The 19,230-nt window shown below is 45.6% G+C and overlaps 1 protein-coding gene across 11 annotated transcripts in view; it reads left to right on the top strand.

Moving 5' to 3' along the window:
- SEC31A (SEC31 homolog A, COPII component) overlaps window positions 1–19,230 on the top strand; it is a 44,819-nt gene that overhangs the window by 14,489 nt on the left and 11,100 nt on the right. For 3 of the 11 annotated variants that reach the window (XM_085058114.1, XM_085058111.1, XM_085058109.1), the window contains exons 14-23: window positions 717–794; window positions 8,965–9,040; window positions 9,676–9,854; window positions 11,344–11,470; window positions 11,618–11,763; window positions 13,406–13,579; window positions 14,098–14,271; window positions 16,851–16,943; window positions 17,595–17,724; window positions 18,702–19,013. In XM_085058114.1, the coding sequence (XP_084914240.1) occupies window positions 717–794; window positions 8,965–9,040; window positions 9,676–9,854; window positions 11,344–11,470; window positions 11,618–11,763; window positions 13,406–13,579; window positions 14,098–14,271; window positions 16,851–16,943; window positions 17,595–17,724; window positions 18,702–19,013 (1,489 nt within the window). Of the gene's footprint in view, window positions 1–716; window positions 795–8,964; window positions 9,041–9,675; window positions 9,855–11,343; window positions 11,471–11,617; window positions 11,764–13,405; window positions 13,580–14,097; window positions 14,272–16,850; window positions 16,944–17,594; window positions 17,725–18,701; window positions 19,059–19,230 lie in introns of all 11 variants that reach the window. The other 8 variants (XM_085058110.1, XM_085058108.1, XM_085058107.1 and 5 more) reach the window with 5 other exon arrangements.

The following is a 19,230-nucleotide window of genomic DNA, read 5'->3' as shown; positions in this document are numbered from 1 at the left end:
ACTTGATATATGTCCCAAAGTAAGTCAGAAATAATGCAGCATGTGGCAAGTTCCTACATTCAGTGGGATGAAGGTGCTTATTAAAAAAAAAAACCAGCCTTTTCTTTTTCCACTCAGGTGTTCCCCTCTTTTTCTAATCAAAGGCTCTCATCACAGCCTCCTTGGTGCCCCTCCAGCTTTCCATGCTGCTGTCTGTGCCTTGTCCACTGTGACACTTTGTGCTGCATGTGAGGTAGGGCAGAGCCTTGCTGCCTGATTTGAAGAGCAGCACCTTCATCAGGCTTGTAAAAAAGCAGGGCTGAGAGTGTGGTCCTATAACTTTTCCTGCAAGAGGGGTAACTACAGTCCTGTTGTAATTCTGCAATTAGAACAGGCCTGTTGTAATTGCAGTGGCCTGAGTCTACAGCAGGACTGCATTGCTTTTGTGCCACAGACAGTTCAGATGTCATCTGTACATGCCTAATGGGGAAGAAAGCTTTTGTTGCATGTTTTGAGGCAGCTAAGAGGAAAACAGCACAAGGTACTGTGTAATGGCAAAGAGCAAGGAAACAGGGCCTCTGCCATGTTTGTGATGCTCAGGCATATATTACCAATGCATTTCTGTGATTTTCAGTGTGGTTCTAACTGTTTGGTGGGAAGGTGACTATACTCTGCAATGCAAAGTATTTCTGCCTCTTTTGCTGGTGGATTTTTATGGCATCTTCTCTCTGCTGAAGGCTCCTGCAGAATCTGATGGATCTGTGCCAAACGAGGGGGATGAAGGCCAGACTACAGAGGAGCAGTTCTTGGGAGAGGTATCTGCCCTTTAGACTAACCTTGCTGACCTTCCCTGTACTTACTTTACTTTTAACAGCATCTCCTTTTGTTGGCTTTTTCTAGTGCTGAGGTTATACAGAGATACAAAAAGTTATTTAGAATGGTAAAACTGGTCTGCTGTTAAGTTACTTGAGATTTTTCTCATCTGCTTTGGGCAGCCAGGTTTATTACAGGCAGCTTGTGCTCAACTGTGTCAGCATTTGGGATCCCACAGCTGCTCTTCTCATCTGACCATTTGAACAGCATTGTTTTCAGCCCTGTGTTGTAAACATGGGGACAGGTCTATAATTAGCACTAAGACCTCTGCCTCTGCCTTGTGAGGTGTCAGTAGCACTGAAAATAATGTACTGCTGCATGAGCAGGCCAACTTCATTCTTCCCCACTGCCTCAGTCTCCCTTTTGGGTTAGATGGGCTGTTAGCTGTCCTCTCTGTGCTTGGTGCCTGTCTGCAGCTGTCTGTAGAGATGGGGACAGTGGTTTAAGGCTCATGCATGTTGGGGTGGTGCACTTCACATAACAAACAGCCTGTTAATGTTCTCCTTGGGTTAGGTGCTTGGTTGCCTGTTAATTCTTTGGGCTCTGTAGTGGCAGATGTGTATTTCACTGTAAGGGTTTTGCTGTATGCAGTCACGAAGATATTGGATGTCTCATAACAAATGTCTCTTCTAGGAGAGAATTCACAGCCAAACATGACCTTAGCCTACCTAAATATTTGTGAGCCTGGCCTGAAGCCACTGATGATGCACCAGGGTGTGCTGTCACATACATAAAGTAACTGGATGGGCACATTATTCCTCTGATAGTCACAACATGCTCTCAACACACATCCTGTGTTTTCTGGCAACAAAATAACTTTCCAGACGCTGTGTCCTTTTCAGGAGTGAAAACATAAAGCTTGTTTCAGACTTGCTTCCCCATCCAAATGCCTGGTTTTGGTCTACTGTGTCCTTCAATTTAGCTGAACGAGCAGGGTGTTCCTGAACTCTCTTCGTGTACTGGAGCAATGGCTTGTGACAGATGAGGCAGTTTGTGGGTCAGGTTCTGCACTCTGCTTTGACTGTGCTGTGAAAATTAATGGTGTAGAGAGAATTCCCTCTGATATTATTTTTTATTATTGAAAGGTTTTGTTTGAAATCCCTGTTTTTGTTTGGAAACAAACCAGTGGGAGATCACAAGTCAAGATTGAAATTAAAAATAAGTGAAATAATACAAGGAAAAGCACTGACAAAGTCAGATACAACCTAACACCCTGTTAGGGTGGTAGTAGCAGTCCTACTGAAGTAGTCCAGTTGAAGCGGTGATCTTGTGAAGGTCTAGTCTCTAGCTGAAGATTTAGTGGTAGCTCTGGTCTTCTGGGAACCCAGTAGACCGGGCTAGCTCAGGCAGTTCTAGGGCTAGGTTATATTCACGTGGGAACACTTGGCTCCTCCCTCTTCGGCAGAGCATCTCACCATGGGATGAGATAAGTCCATGAGTCACACGGTGGGTTTCTGATGGTCCATTGCCTGTCATGCGGGGTGGGTCGTTAGCAAGTGAAAATAGCTAACGGATGGCCCATTGCCTGTCATTCGGAGTGGGTGATAGCAGCTAATGGCCCACAGCTGGTGGTAATAGAATACTTAACTACATCAATATTGCAACTTAGGACATTATCCACTCTTTATTTTATTATTATCTACACAGTTTTCACTTAAGATAAGGTTTTTTTGTGGGACACAACGAGTTTTTTTATTTGTTTGCATCATTTACTAAGTATAACTAGGTTTTTGGGCAAAAATAACTTCACGGATGGGCTTGCTTTTGCTTGAGGTGGGACTAATTTAAATAGTTTTTTTTAAAAAACTTCTTATGTGTACTACAGGGATTTTATTTTTATTTATTGTGTGTAAAGGTTTGGATTCGGCAGGATCGGCTCGATTGATAGAATTTTTTGTGTTAATTATTTAGGTGGTTTTTGCTAAGTTTAGTTTTTAATTTTTGAAGGTTTTTTTGTCAAGTGTTTTCAAAGTTGTCTTAAGTAGTTTGTTGTACCGTTTAACTTTTTTGGTAGCTGGTGTATGATAGGGGATGTGGTATATCTATTTAATTTTGTGTTTTTTAGTTTAGGTGCTTATGAGGTTATTTTTGAAATGGGTTTTATTGTTAGACTCGATTTTTTCAGGGGTACTATGTCTCTATAGGACTTGTTTTTTTAGATTTAAGATGGTGTTTCGGGCAGTAGCATGAGGTATAGGGTAGGTTTTTAACCATTTTGTGGTTGTTTTTACCATGGTTAGCACGTAGCGCTTTTTTTGGCGGGTTTGGGGAAGTGTGATGTAGTTAACTTGTCATACTTCCCCATACCTGTATTTTGACTATTGTTTACCGTATTACAGAGGTTTTACTTGCTTGGCTTGTTTGATTGCAGCGCAAGTTTCACAGCTGTGGATGACTTGTGAGATGTTGTTTATGGTTAAGTCTATCTCTCGGTTACGAGCTCACTTGTATGTTGCATTTTTCTCTTGATGATTAGAGGTATTATGGGTTCAACGAGCTAGAAATAATTTTTTTTTGTGTTGCTAGTTTAGATTTATTTGTGACACTTTTACTTTGGTAGCTCGGTCTACTTGCTCGTTGTTACGATGTTTTTTATTAGTTCGATTTTTGGGTATATGTGCATTTACGTGTTGAATTTTTACGGTTAGCTTTTTTGTTCGGGCGGCGATGTTTTGTTAAATTTTAGCAGCTCAGATGGGTTTTTTTTTGCGCTGCTAGTTAGTTTTTTTTTAGCGATTTAACTATTTCTATAGTGCGTTGGCTACTATTTAGGAGTTAGTGTAGAGATAGAGCTTTGGCTATTTTTTTCGTTTGGCAATATTTAAAGTTAGTTGGATGGTTTTAAGCTCTGCGATTTGATTTGATTTACTTTGTCTTTCGGTAGCCTGTACAGCTTGTCGTGTGGGGTTTTATACTGCAGCTTTTTATTTTCGATTTGCGCTTACAATTTGGCAGGAACTATTGGTGAAGAGGGCATAGCGTTTTTTACTCTTTGGCAGCTTGTTATACGGGGGTGTTTTTTCGGCACGTGTTACTTGCTTTTTTACTTTTTTTGAAGATAATTTAAAAGTTTTATTTTTAGGCTAGTTTGTTATGATTTCCAGAATCCCAGGGCGATTTGGGTTTTTAATATGGGCGCGCTGTGTGATGAGGGTAATCTATTTGCTCTACGTGGCATTAGTGGCATGGTGGGTAGAGGGAACTCTTTCTTTGAACATCCACCCCAGCACTGGCAGTTGGGGTGTAAGGAGAAGTTGTGTTTTTGTGCCGATCACCTCTGAGGTGGCTTGGATTTTTTTGTAAGCTGTTAAGATTTTTTTTTTTTGGTGGGAGTGTAGTTGACTTTAGATCTTCTGTAACTTCGACTCTAGAATTTTAGTGGTTGACTTTGGGTTTTACCAGGCACCTTCTGCCAAAGGTTCTAGGACAGATCATGGTTTTCGGTTGCAGAGTAAAGCACATTCTTTACCTTTGGTTTTGTTTTGACTGGTCTCAGGGCTACTGCATGAGCGATCTCTTGTTTGATTTGGGTGAAGGCTTGCTGTTGTTTAGGGCTCCAGTGGAAATCGTTTTTTTTGCGGGTTATGAGGTAGAGAGGACTTACGATTTGGCTGTACTCAGGGATGTGCATTCTTCAAAAGCCTATGGCGCCTAGGAAAGTTTGCGTTTTTTTTTTGTTGGTTGGTGGAGACATCGCGATGATCTTATTGATGACTTCAGAAGGAATCTGACGCTGTCTATTTTGCTACTTTATTCTCAGGAACTGGATCTCTCGGGCAGGTTCTTTGATTTTACTCTTTTTGATGGCAAAACTAGCATCCAGGAGAATTTTGATGATTTTTTCTTTTTTTTCAAATACTTTCGTTGCTGTGTCTTCTCACACAATGATGTCATTAATATACTGCAGATGTTTTGGAGCTTCACTCTTTTTCAGTGCAGCCTGGATCAGTTTATGGTAGATGGTGGGACTGTGCTTTTACCTCTGGGGCAGTCGGTTTTACGTGTATTGCACACCTTTCTAGGTGAAAGCAAATTGAGGCTTGCACTCTGCTGCCAGAGGAATGGAGAAAAAGGCATTGGCAATGTTGATGGTCGCATACCACTTTGCTGCCTTGGATTTTAGCTCGTACTGAAGTTTTAACATGTTCGGTACAGCAGCACTCAGTGGTGGTGTGACTTTATTCAGGTTACGGTAATCTACCGTCAGTTTTCATTCTTCACTGGACTTACGCACTGGCTATATAGGGCTGTTAAAGGGTGAGTGAGCTTTGCTGACCACCCCTTGGCTCTCTAGTTTCTGAATCATCTTATGGATGGGGGCTACAGAGTCTCTGTTAGTGCGGTATTGCTGGCGGTGCACTGTTGCTGTAGCAATTGGTACTCGCTGTTTTTCAATTTTTAGCAGTTCTACAGTAGATGGGTTGTTTGAGAGATTAGGTAGGGTATTCAGTTGTCTTATGTCCTCCGTCTTTATGGCTGCTATCTCAAAAGCCCAGCGATATCCCTTTGGGTTTTTGAAATATTTACTCTTGAGATAATCTATGCCGAGGATGCATGGGGCGTCTGGACCAGTCACAATGGGGTGTTTCTGCCACTTATTCTCAGTTAAACTCACTTTAGCTTCTAGTACAGTCAGCTGCTGGGATCTTCTTGTTACCCCAGAAATAGAAATGGATTTGGTCCCCACATACCTGGATGGCATCAGGGTGCACTGAGCGCCGGTGTTAACCAAAGCTGTGTATCTTTGTGGGTTAGACGTGCCAGGCCATCGGATCCACACAGTCCAATAGATCCGATTATCCCTTTCCTCTACCTGGCTAGAGGCAGGGCTCTTCTAATCTTGTTTTTGGTGCACGATGTTCTTCTCTTGTAAATGTGTTTCTGAGGTCTTTTCAAGAGGATCAGTCATATTATCGTTTTTATTTTGTCTGGAGTTCTGTCCACAAGAGACTGGGGCAGTGTTGTATCTAGATGAGCCTCCTGAAGTGGATGTTTCTTTTTTCAATTCACGTACCCGGGCTGCTAAGGAGGAGGTGGGTTTCCTATCCCACTTTCTCATGTCTTCCCCATGCTCTTGAAGGAAAAACCAGAGGTCACGTCGCGGGGTTTGTCTTCTTTTCCTGGTTGGGGGACGTCTGCTCCTGATGGCAGAGACTCGGGTTGGTTTTGGTGTGGCATGGAAAAATTCTTCTTTGAACTCTTTCTTGAGTTTCTGGAGGCTCTCTTCAATCAAGCTCTGGACTTGCTCGGCCAGGTTTGTTTCTACTGATGAGACCTGAGTGCGTAGTGGAGCGGTGACAGTGTTTTCGTAAATTCTCAGTTTGTTTGTTAACACGCCCACCTGGTCTTCGCCTTCCCTCCACTGCAGTGTTGCCAGGTAACGAGAGTATATCTCTGGTCCGAGCCGCGCGAATCTTAGCCACATTTGTGAAGTGTACCGGACATTATCTGGGCTCTTGGGGAATCTCTCGTTGTCTGAGAAAATGATCTCTAGCACAGCCAATTCCCTCAGGCATCGGATACCTTGTTCTATTGTGTTTCATTTCTTTTGGTGCATCTGGAGGTCTTCTTTGCACAGGTATCTGTCCCGTACACTCAGCAGCAATCGCCGCCAGAGGCTGAGAGTTTCCTGGGTTTTCCCAATCCCCTGGTCAATGACCACATCCTGAGACAGGGATTCCAGTTGTCTGGCCTCACTTCCATCTAGAATAGTGTCATTAGCTGCGGCGTCCCAGATACGGAGCAGCCAGGTTAAGATGGACTCATTCGCCTGCCGGGTGAATTCCCTCCGTAGGTCACGCAGCTCCCCCAGGGATAGAGAGCGAGTGATGATCTCCGGCTCTGTCTCTTCTGCTTGGTGAGATGGTCCTGCCGCATCCTCATCAGTCGCTGTGCGGACTGATTTGCTCTTGGATTTCTTTTTCTGGACGGGGGCAACCGCTACTGGTTTTGGCTGTTTTGATTCGGCAATGGTCTGTGTTGAGACATTGACTGCTCCTTTGGTTCTTTTCTTCTTGCTTGCTGACTTGTTTCTTTTCTCCTCCTCTTCGAGAAGACGCTGTATAACACCAAGTATTGTTCTGTTTCTCAGCATGAGGTACACTGTGCTGGTCGCAGAGAAGAAAGAAAACAGAACTAACAGGAAGATTATGCCATCCTTAGCATCCAGAGAGAATTCAATGTTGTCAAAGATGGCTGTACCTGGCCTGAAATGCTGGAAGAAACCACTCTCTCTTCCTAGCCCCAGAGGGTGGGTGCGATTGCTGAGGAGGTCCCAGACGAAGCAGCTCAGGTTAGGCCAGGCAGACAAAGTCGAGTATATATTCCGAATGGTATTCATCGCCTCACACGTTACCATGTAATAGGCATAATAAACCAATACAGCAATTCTCATGCCGTTCCCTGGTCGCAACAGGAGCAATGCAACGGGTAGATAGTTTCCCATTTGAGGGAAAATATAAAGGGTAAGATACATTACCCACATAGACAGGCTGATCATCATGGTGATAGGATTTTCTGAGTTTCCCCAGGTCGTGCCCCACGTTGGGCGCCAAAATATGTCTTTGTTTGGAAACAAACCAGTGGGAGATCACAAGTCAAGATTGAAATTAAAAATAAGTGAAATAATACAAGGAAAAGCACTGACAAAGTCAGATACAACCTAACACCCTGTTAGGGTGGTAGTAGCAGTCCTACTGAAGTAGTCCAGTTGAAGCGGTGATCTTGTGAAGGTCTAGTCTCCAGCTGAAGATTTAGTGGTAGCTCTGGTCTTCTGGGAACCCAGTAGACCGGGCTAGCTCAGGCAGTTCTAGGGCTAGGTTATATTCACGTGGGAACACTTGGCTCCTCCCTCTTCGGCAGAGCATCTCACCATGGGATGAGATAAGTCCATGAGTCACACGGTGGGTTTCTGATGGTCCATTGCCTGTCATGCGGGGTGGGTCGTTAGCAAGTGAAAATAGCTAACGGATGGCCCATTGCCTGTCATTCGGAGTGGGTGATAGCAGCTAATGGCCCACAGCTGGTGGTAATAGAATACTTAACTACATCAATATTGCAACCTAGGACAATCCCAAAATCCAAGTACTTGCACAAAATGGTCTCTGTCTTAACTCCTGGGAGAGTTTTATAAAAAAAGCAGCTTCTGTCCACTGAGCACTCCTGGTGCTGAGCGCAGAGTGCTTACGTGTGGTCTGGGCTGGACTTCTGTGTTGAAAATTAAGCATGTGTAATTTGCTTAATTAAACTAGGGTGTATGCCTAGTGCAGAGGGTTTCAAGGATGAGCTGAAATTTGAAGCAGAGCAGAGTGGAACCTAGGGAGCATTAATGGTAGATTTCTTGGTAGGGGTTCACATTGAAATAGGAGGTAAGGGAAAGGTTTCTGATTATCTGCTTGTAGCTGTAGCTTTGCTTGGAGGGGGTTGTATGTGTATGAGCATGGATGTGTGTGTGCAAGTCATACCCAGGATCCAGGTGTCTGACTGCTGGTACTTGTGAGATAAAGGGAGTTTAATTGGTAAACAAAGCAAAACAAGGAAGGAATTAACTACTTCCTGTGGGCAGGTAGGTGTTCACCTCCAGGAAAGCTGGGCTCCGTCACATGTAACAGTGACTTGGGAAGAGAATTGCCATCACTCCAAATAATCCCCCTCTTTCTTCTTCCTCTGGCTTTATATTATGCTGAGCATGAGGTCATCAGGCCTGGAATATCCCTTGCGTCAGTTTGGGTTCAGCTGTCCTGGTGGTGTCTCATCCCAGCTTCCCATGCACTCCCCACCTCCTCACTGGGGGTGCAGTATGAGAAGCAGAAAAGGCCTTGATGCAGCAAGTGCTGCTCAGCAAAAGCAAAAACATCTCTATTGTCAACACGGTTTTCAGGACAAATCACACAGCCCCGTACTGGCTACTGTGAAGAAACGTAACTTTACCTCTGCCCAAACTGGCACACAGGGATGACCTTCCCTTCTAAGTTAATGATCTCTGAGGTGACTGGTAATCTGGAGTTCTAAATTTAATTTGCAATGCAAGAGCCGTGTGGTTTTAAAATGTGTATTTTAAAATTTTCTAAGTGTTTACATATTCTCAAAAATGATGCTTTTCCTTTCTCTTAGACGCTGAAGGATCATAAAAAAGAAACTGAAGATTTTGGATCTGCAAAGACAACATTTAACATTTCTGTTAGTGGAGGTACAAAAAACCATTGATACTTATTTCATTGTGTGTACTGATATTTATAAACACTGATGTTGATGCTGGTGTTCAGTGAGAAGGCAAATTCTGCACAGGTTGTGAAGGATTGTAATTGCATCTAGCTGCATTCTCACGCAAACTCAAGGCACTTGAAAATACAACTCTTTTAAGGAAGGAAGGAAGTTATACAGCAGTTGTGTACCCTATTGCTGACATGCAGCTGCTCTGAGTGATTTCTGATATAAGAGAAGACATGCTTGGTCAGGCATGAAGTTCTGTTTGTACAGAAACTCCCAGGGGATCTTGAGTAACAGAGAAGCCACTGACCCCTGTTGAGGTTTGACTTTTTATGGCACTATGCAGGTAGTTGTTTCAGAGGCCATTTAGGCCTCTAGGAACTTGCCCTGCCACAAGGTAAGCAATGCCTGACAGTGCCCCTGTGGCATGGCTGTGCCTGCGTGTGTGTTTGAGGCTGGAGGTGAACATGAGCACCCCTGTAAGTGCCTGGCAGGGAACAGGCTGGTTTGCAGACAACTGTGCCAGCACTGTGCAGTCAAACAGTGTCACCTGCTGCTGCATCTCTCAGTGGCTGTTGTGGCAGTGTTTGGAGGTGCACTCGTGTCTCGTTGCAGATGTGGATGGGTTGATCACACAGGCTCTGCTGACGGGGAACTTTGAAAGCGCCGTGGATCTGTGCCTGCATGACAACCGCATGGCCGACGCCATCATCCTGGCCATTGCCGGCGGGCAGGAGCTGCTCTCCCGGACACAGGAGAAGTACTTTGCCAAGATGCAGAGCAAAATTACCAGGGTATGTCTCCTCAGGTCAGAACTAACATGCTTGTATGCCTTTGACAACTCCCTTTTTCACCTTAAAAGTTTTCTTGCCATTTCATAGGTTTATTTCTGGCAGATGTTAGTAAGTATTCAAGTTGGTAAGATCACAGAGCAGAAGGATTTCTGTTACTTTTTTAATGCATTGATAAGGGGAGAAGAGGCACGCTACCTGAATATCAGTACAGAAGAATGCAAGAGTATTCTTTCTCATCTCCAGGATCTCTGAGTTGCATCTACACTAATAGATTCTCAGTAAAGAGAAATACCTTGACCAGGGCACATTTCAGTCTGCTGTTCTGTCACATTTTGCACACATTACCCATGCTCAGGGCCAGCAGCATTATGTTGATTTCTGCCCATGAGCACAGATTTTGCTGCTGCTTTGTTTCACTGCATACACAGAAGAGAGCAAAATATGCCCAGGGTAGATTAATCACCCTTTGTCTAGGAGACAGTGTGTTGTGGCCAGCTGGTGGTTGTGATTTTCAGCTTTTTGCATGGCTAGGGGTTGCTGCTGCTGCTTGTGCAAATCTTTCTTTTTTACTACCAATATGAGAAAGTAGTGACAGGAGGTTGAAACAGGAGAAGTGGCTTTAAAAGAATTTAGCAAGGAGGGCAGCTTTTAGAGGAATTTCTTCACTGTAGTTCATCCTTTGGGAAAAGTTTTTTATTAAGAGCTGACCAATTATCTGTGTCTGTGCTAATAAGCAAGTGTTGACCTTGTTGTTAGGATGCTGCATTTGTTGTTCAGGTGTGTTTTTTCTTTTCTGGTCCCAAAATGCACACATACTGCTTGTTCAGCTGTTTCTGAGCTTGAAGTCTTGGCAGGAGAAGGGCTTTGCTCACTGAAGAGCAGCACAGCTGCCAAGTCTTTCTTTTGTTTAAAGCAAAGTAACTGGAGGCAGAGTTTGAAAAGGAAGAAACTGGGATTTCATTCTGAGGGCTGTGCAGAGGCAGCCTGGGTAGGTGAGTGGAGGGTAGGAATACTACAGCCAGCTGAGGCTGATACTGCTGTTTCCTTTATGCAGCCTTTTCAATTGCCCCTCCCTGATCAGCTTGAGACCAAGAGCTTAAGGCTGAATGAAACAGTGTAACAAACAAAATTCATACCTCTCCCTGGACATTGTGTAGAAGGCTTGTAGCTAAATACTTGATATATTATCTTTGTCTGCAAAAATAGTGCTGAAAACCATTTGCAACAATCCCAGCTTGTGGAGATTCGTGTATTGTTTTCTTGTACATTTTGTAGCAAGAATAATTGGCTTCTGCGTGTTCTCTGAGCTTGTTTTGTGATTTTTCACTGAACTCCTTTTTTAGTAAAATGTGCTCTTGTGCAGTGGTTGAACTTGTTGTGACCCTGGAAACAGTGGGGATGAGTACACTTGACCAGACCCAAATTATCCTGTGTGTTATACAGAGGAAACACTACCAAGATCCTAACTGTGGTCTCTCTCCTGGTCTAGCTCATCACTGCAGTTGTAACGAAGAACTGGAAAGAGATTGTGCAGTCTTGTGACCTGCAGAATTGGAGAGAGGCTTTGGCTGCTGTGCTCACTTACGCCAGGCCAGATGAGTTTACAGCCCTCTGCGGTAAGGACACTTCACAGACTGGAAAATTGCAGAGCAGCATCACAGCTTTGCTTGCAGTTCCTTGGCCAGTTACTTCCCCAGCTTCAGCAGTGGTGGGGAGGGATAACCAGAGTGATTCACCAGCATCTTTGTTCATATTTTATCTAGATCTCCTGGGTAGCAGGCTGGAGAATGAGGGGGACAGCATTCTGCAGACACAAGCTTGCCTCTGTTACATTTGTGCTGGCAACGTGGATAAACTTGTTGCTTGTTGGACCAAAGTTCAGGATGGAAACAGCCCCTTGTCCCTTCAGGTTGGTGATTCTTTTAAGAAAGATGTTGTAAATAACATGCTGCAGTCATTTGGCTCTTAAATCGAATTATCTAGTGTAGGGCTTTGCTGTCTGATGTGCATCAGGATGCAAGCCTTTCCTTTCTGGAAAAATAACTCATAAATATGACACTGGAAAGCATGTTGTGAAGTACAGTGGCCCTTGTGCTTGCCTTGTTCTTTGGGTGGTGGTGCTATACACTTCTTGTGTAAAAAATTGTAGTGCTTAGTGTTTTGGTAAAGAAGGGTCTTTCAGTGCTTGCATCTTCTGCAGTTAGGAAATACTTGGACTTTTCTGCTTTTGGAAGTTCAGGAGAAGAAATCTAAAGAATTATATTTAAATCTGGAGAGGCGACTGTAGGAAAGTTCTTGTGAGAGTTTTCTCTAGGGGTTTACACATACAATGCTTGGTTTCCAGCAGTGAATACATTGCCTATAGCAGATATCTTGAGGGAATAGGACTGATAAGTAGAATGAAGCAATTAGGTAATTTATTTTATAGTACAATCTCAGTTTCTTCCATCTGTTTAAGACCTTTGAAAGACCAGTTTGACAATGCTGTGAGATTCTTGTTTAGTTAATTGAAGGAACTGATGTGTATATGAGTTTTGCTTTGTGTTATTAACTCACTCCAGTTTTGCATTATCAAAATTATTTGATTTTGAGGATTTTATTTACAGATTTACCTTCAGTTAGAATTTGCATTTTGAGTGCATGGCTTTGGCCTCTCAGACAGTAAAATTGAAAATATTGTTGAAGGCCTAATTAGGTGTCTTTTTAACTATGATAGTGGCAACAGAAGCTGTTGGTTTATTTTTTTTTTTACTTGTCTTTTTTTAAGTGCTCATTTGTTGGAAAAAACAAACAGTTAGAAAACAATCTTTATTAGCTATGTATGGTTGAGATCTTGTGTGGTACACCCCCATTAAATCTCTTAAGATTTTAAAAAGGGATTTAATTTTGGGAAATGAATATTTGTAGTGTCCTTCAGTATAAATACAGTAAGAAAAACATGAGAAAACTGAACAGAAAATGTTCCTATAATTTAGGACTAGAAGGAAACCCAGCCAAGACAAGCTCTGGTGTTTGGGGATGTGCAGAGAAGGCAAGATACAGAGTATTTCTGGTGAATATCAGGAAGATCATTTTGCTGTAACAACCAGAAAACTAGGGACAGCTCTCCCAAGGGTGTTTTTCAATCCTTTTAAGATGGATAAGAACTGACTTACTAAAACACTGTAAATGAATGTGCAGCAACCCAGCACTAGTAGTGGTGACAGGTGTAATGTTTTCTGTTTGCTCTCAGGCTGTCACCAGATAATTTTATGAAAGCTTCCACTTGGTGGACATGCTCAGTGCTGATAGGGCCCTGAAACCCTGTTTAATAAAAGCAGTTCTTTTGAACTCTGCTGGGTTTGCTGTTAGAAGCTGCTTGGTGGGTGGTTGCTGTTCTGTCTTCTGGGAGCAGCCGTGCCTTTGGTGCAGCTGTGGCTGTTCAGGAAACCTGCACTCAGCTTGGGTTTCCCATTGGGTGAGAGGGGTGCTCCACTACAGTCCTTGGACAGGGCCTACTTCACTTTGTTGTTCTCACTTGTGGGTGAGTTTTTTCTCTCCTGATCTTTCAGGATTTAATAGAGAAGGTTGTAATCCTGCGCAAAGCCGTGCAGCTCACGCAGGCTGTGGACCCGAATGCTGTGGGGGCCCTTTTGGCTGAGAAGATGAGCCAGTATGCCAACCTCCTGGCTGCTCAGGGAAGCCTGGCTGCAGCACTGACCTTCCTTCCTGCCAACACCAACCAGGTATGGTGCCTTCAGGCATTGCTCTCTCCCTCTCTCTGTGAGAAGGTGTGCTTCAAGCAAAGGTCTCTTCACAGTGCAGTTCAGTATTAGGACTGCCCTCTGACATGCACCTCAGGATGTGACAGCCAGGCTGTTCCCCTCACCCTGCTCTGGCCTTGCTGAGCTGGCAGGCATGCACAGACTTCTGCTTCCCTCTTGGTTTCACACCCTTGTCCCTGCAGCCAGTGACTGCCAAAGCGTGTCCCTCCTGTGAGCCAGACACGGCGAATGAAATGACATTAATATTTACTTGTTCTCTTCGGACTTCTCATGTTCCATCAGCTGGTATTTGGAGACAGGCTGATTTGGGAATGAGGCAGACACACATTAAGACACTTCCAGTGGCCCCATGTCTCATGTAGAAAAGACTTATTCCAATGAAATAAAACAGAGTAGGCTTCTGAGAGAGCTCATCAGTGGTTGGCCACTCAGCCTCTTGGTGAGAAGCCGCTCCCTTCACTGCTCTTTTCTGATTGCAGCCAAACATCGTGCAGCTACGGGACAGGCTTTGCCGAGCCCAAGGGGAGCTCCCAGTGGGACAGGACAGCCTCAAGGGACCATATGAGAGAGAGCCCATGGCCAAAGGACGACCTGGCCCTGTGGCTGGACGGATGCAGGCGCCCCAGGCTCCAGCCCAGCAGTATTATCAGCAGGTAAATGGGCTTTGGCAGTAAAAGAGGGAACATGGTGCTTGAGTTCTGGAGAGTGATGGATGTAATAATTTTTTTTCCTTTCTCTTGATCTGAGGCTGTGTGACAAACCTCTACTGAGAGCCTTGTGGTGAAGGTCACTGGTGCTTCCTTTCAGTCAGTACAGATGCCTCCTTTACTCCTCATCTGGAAACATCCTTTAAACATCTTATCAAGTAGCCTGCTTCTGAAGATTAGGTCTTTTTCCCCTTTGTTTGAGAATGTGCTTCTGTGTCAAGAACAACTGTGTGGGAGAGCACTGCAGGAGTTCTCTGTGCTTCCTCTCACAGTCCCTGATGTTGTGCCATCCCTGCAGGCCTTGGGGCTTGCTCATGCTGCTCACTAGCCTCATCTGGGGCTGATTATTCCTGCCCCCAGCTCCTTTGTTGGCTGCAGAAGTTGCTGAGCAGTGGCAATAGCAAACTGAGGGCACATTTCAGCAGCTGTGGGTACAGCCTGCTGTGAAAACACCTTCCCAGCTGGGTTTAAGGGGGCATGGGCCAGTGGGGAGGCTGACAGTGAGCTCTGCTACAAGACCTGGTGAGTATGAGACTAATGAGGGAGATGTGCAGGGAGGAAGAGGAGAAATGGGGGAGGCAAGTTCCCTGGTTTTACCTCTAACCTGAGGATGATACTGCAACAGAGCACACTGGCTATCAGGGCAGTGTGGTGTGTTGGGCAGCCCTAGCTGTGTGTGTGCTTAGAGAGCACTGCCAGCTCTCTAATCCACCAGCACAGCAGTTCATTTGGCCCTGCTCTAAAGGTGCTCTGGGCTGGGCTTTTCTGAGAGCAGAGCTGTGTTAGGGCTGTGGATGTTCTCAAACAGAGGATACTGGCACAAGCAGAGGTATCTCTCTCTCTCTCTGTGCTGCCCTCAAGCATTGCATACCAGAAAAAACGGGGCAGGAGGAAAGAAGGGATGAAAGGTTGGGGGGGAGTTGGGCATTCTCGATATCAGCAGTAGTGTGTGCCTCTGCCTTCTCTCCAGGGTGTTAGCAAGGTAGATTTCAGAAAGCCTTCATCCAGGATTTACCTTGCCAACCCTATTGCATATGATATTAAATGCATCATCATTAATAATTAACTCTGCTCTGCTGTTTGTGTCTCTGGCCTTCCTCCTTGTAACTGATGAGTTGCCTTGAGAAGCAAAGCTGTGTGTTTCCCATTTGGCTCTGGAGAGTCGCAGCTCTCCTCTAGATGCTGAGATCTGAGCAATGCTTTTTTTTAAACCAGAGTTCTCTCTTTCTCCCACTGTTTCCAGAATGTCTCAAGCTATTATTTCAGCCAGCCCTGCTCATTAATTAAAGGCTGGGTGTATCACAACCCCATGAGTTCACTGCAAGTTACAACCTGCTATGTTCCTGGCTTTTCAGGGAGTTTATTCTCAGCAGGAAGGGCTTGAATGGGACAGGTGTCAGTCAGGTTCCCAGCTGATGAACCAGAATGGAGAGAAATTACATATTTGAGTCTTAGGATACTTGCTTTGTTTGACTTCCTTTTAAGAAAGTGTGTTTAAAGGGCTTGTTCAAGCTTGAGGCAGCCTTTGTTTAACTGCTGTCCCAAACAGGAACACATACTCAACACTTGGATTCCTTTCAGCATAGTTTTGTTGAACCCTCTTTTTCATCTGAATAAACCAGGCATGAAAGGGGGTGGATAAGTCTTTTAGATGACTCCAGTGATGAGTTATGCAGGCATTAGCAGTGGCTGTTGTGCAGCTGACTGCACCATTAGCCTAGCACTGTGTGGGGTTAGAGACATAGATTGAAGCCAGCTGAGCCAGCCAGGGCTGCAGGGTCACAGCTTTCCCTCTGCCTATGCTCCTGAACCCCAGCCATGCATCCTGCTGCTGGGCAGCACACCCACTCCTTGCTCAGGAATGCCACAGGCACAGGAAGTTCTTGACTTCTGTCCAGATCAGAAAGGTAGAAGTGATTGTATGGAATTGAAGCTGTTTGGAGTGGCAAAGAAGGAAGATAGAGGACAGGAGCCACGGGAGATTGGCTGGGAAGCAATTACCATTAAGATGTGTATTTGTGCTTGTGTAAGAGCTGAGTATCAGATTTTAACCTTTTAAAATTATATTTTAACCTTTTTAAATTCATCTGAAGCTCAATTTGAACAGACTTATTTTGTGTGAGGCATATGTTTGAATTTAACACGGTGCCTGGGGCTTGCAGCTGTGGTTAGTGATGCTTGCTGCCATGGACTAATGGTGGGGGTGCCTTCTGCAGTAGGAAAATGTGATGGAAGATGGAGAGCTGGCTGACTGGCACACATAACACTGCACTTGCTCCACAGCCTATTGCAGCTGCAACTCCACTGTGCTTCGTCCTCACTCTGCAATTCACTTTGGCTCCAGTGCACACTGATTTTTGTCTGTCTTGAATGCAATTTCCTTCTTCCTCTGAGATTTTATGGCTGTTACAAGTGCCAGCATGCAAACCTTCTTGCGTTCGCTCCTTTGCATCTTGTTTTGTGAAACCCTTTAGACTTTTTTATTGTTTTGTTTTCCATGATTGGTATTTCTTTGTTCGATTCAGGTTAGAATTGCCCCTACTGTCACTACCTGGAGTAACAAAACTCCTACTGCCCTTCCCAGCCATCCTCCTGCAGGCTGTCCCTCTGACACACAGGTATAACCTTCATTATTCCTCTCTGAGCCTCTGCTCCACCCTAATATGTCCCCTGGTGTAGTCTGTGTACTTAGAACAGTCTGGTACAGATAGATGGGAGGAGCAGCTTCCATGTACGCTCTGGTTTTACTCCTCTGCATCTTGTTACTCTTTTTTCACCAGTGTCTAGATGAGCAGCACTGGAAAGCCTTGAGTGAGAGCTCAGTGTGACTTGAGCCTCCCCAACCCTTGCCCCACACTGCAGTATTTGAAGTACAATTTTTCCATTCCCCTTTTCCATAAAGATTAGAAGCTTCAGAGTTAGCATTTAAACTTAGTTGAAAGATGGCAGGGTGCTCTGGGGCTGCCTGAACACAAGGCAGCACTGGCAGGGAGCTCTTCCTTGTGCAGGAAGGTGTGTGTTGCTCTGCTTGCTGCTGAAGTCACTGCACATCCAGCTGTGCTTTCAGTCCTGTGCTGGGTGCCCTGAGGCTCTGGGGTGGTTGGAAGCATTTGCCCCTGTGCTGGTGATTCCCTTCTTCCGGGGAATGTGGTTTCAGGCCTTGAAACGTGAACTGATCATTTTGCTGCAGTTCTGCTTTAGGAATGCATTACCGTTACTGAAAAATCCTGCTTCTCCCAACCATTTTTCCTGCAATCTGTTTTTTACAGGGGGACAACCCACCTCCTCCAGGGTTTATTATGCCAGGTGCCATTGGCCCCAGCATGCCACCACAGCAAGCCACATCTTCCAACTACAGCATGTACTCGCAGGCAGGAACACGGCCAGCATACCCACAGAGTAAGTAGCAGCAGCTTCCCCCTCTCCCTCCCACCCAGGTGAGCCAGCATTAACTCAGGGATAACCAGTCCCCTCCTCGTGGTTGGGAGTGTTCAGACCAAGCCAGTCCACATTACTTGTGGGGTGGGGAGAGAGGTGAGGTGATGTCTGAGGGTTGTCATTTCTTGGTGGGGTCCAGACATCAGACACCCTCTGCCAAACATTCCTCCTGTGCTGAGGTTTCTACCTGCAGCTCTCAGACTCACTCCTCAGCTGGCCCTGCTCAAGGTTGTGCTAGGGTCACAAACTGCAAAGTCTGAGTCCTAGGAAAGCGGCACAGGCCACAGGTAAAGAGGGACACAGTTCAACTGTGTGCAGCTGGGCCATCCATTTCTCATTTGGGCTCCATGGAGATGGGAAAGGGGATGAGGAAATGAGGGCAGTAGTAGAGGTGAGTGAAGAAGGGGGCAGAGCTCTGACACACTCAAAGCAGTACTGAAAGTACTGGTGTGAGGGAGGAGAAATGGCCATAGGTGGGTAGAGGCATTGAAATTAAGCTGCAGGGCCCACACTGAAAGGCTGTGAGCTTACATTCCCTTCCAGAGTCTGTGTTCATTTCCTTGGCCTGGGCTTTCCCTTCTCTGAGAGCTCCTGTGAGGATTGCAGTGATCCAAAACACAGCAGTGTCCGTGTGTCCCAGCCCCACCCCAAACAGCATGGTGGCTCTGGGCTGGGAGTGTGTGTGGGAAAGCAGGAGTCCTTTGAGCCAAGGTCATCCTCTCTGTGCCTCCCTGCTCCCAGTGACAGGGTGGGGATTTGAGCAGTCCTACAAGCACAGGCAGAGTTGTGGGAGCCAGGATTTGGCTGGGCAGGTAAGTGGTTTGGGGGGTCAGGTCGGGACAGGAAGAGAGGGGAGTCAGGTGAAGAAGGAAGCAGAGGCAGATGAAAGCTGCTGCTCTGTTATGAACTGACTAACTGTTTTTTCTCCCTGTTTGTAGCGTATCAGGCCACACAGCAGTACTCCTCTGGAACAGGGGGACCAGCTCTCTATCAGCCTCAGCAGCCTATCGCTGTCCCTGCTTCAGCCTCTTACCCCAGCCCTGCCCCTAACACCACCCCTTCCTACCTGCCCTCTGCCCCTGCCCACTCCATGCCCTCCCCGCTGTACCCCGGGCACCCTCAACCCTCCCCAGCGAGCCTGAATCCCGCCTCTTCCTTCCCTGCTCCTCCTTCTGGCACATCCTTTCAGCATGGCAGGCCAGGACCTCCAGCAACTTCTGTGGCTTATGCATTACCTACTGGACCAACAGGTACTCTGCCTGCAACCAGTGACCTTCCTGCATCCCAGAGAACAGGTCTGCGCTTGGACAGGGGGGCAGGCAGGGAGGAGGGAGGGGTTTGGTCTTCACCCACTCAGTTAAATATGTACTTTTTTCCTTGTGAATGCTCTGTAAAAGGTTTGCTTTTGCTTAGAGATCAGTTCAAAGCATTTCTAAGCCACCATCCCTGTGCATCTGTGATAGGGCT

The sequence above is a fragment of the Lichenostomus cassidix genome, chromosome 4, assembly GCF_008360975.1.
Source record: "Lichenostomus cassidix isolate B80296 chromosome 4, HeHo_3.0, whole genome shotgun sequence".
Classification (NCBI taxonomy): Eukaryota; Metazoa; Chordata; class Aves; order Passeriformes; family Meliphagidae; genus Lichenostomus; species Lichenostomus cassidix.
This window is presented reverse-complemented; position numbering and strand designations above follow the sequence as displayed.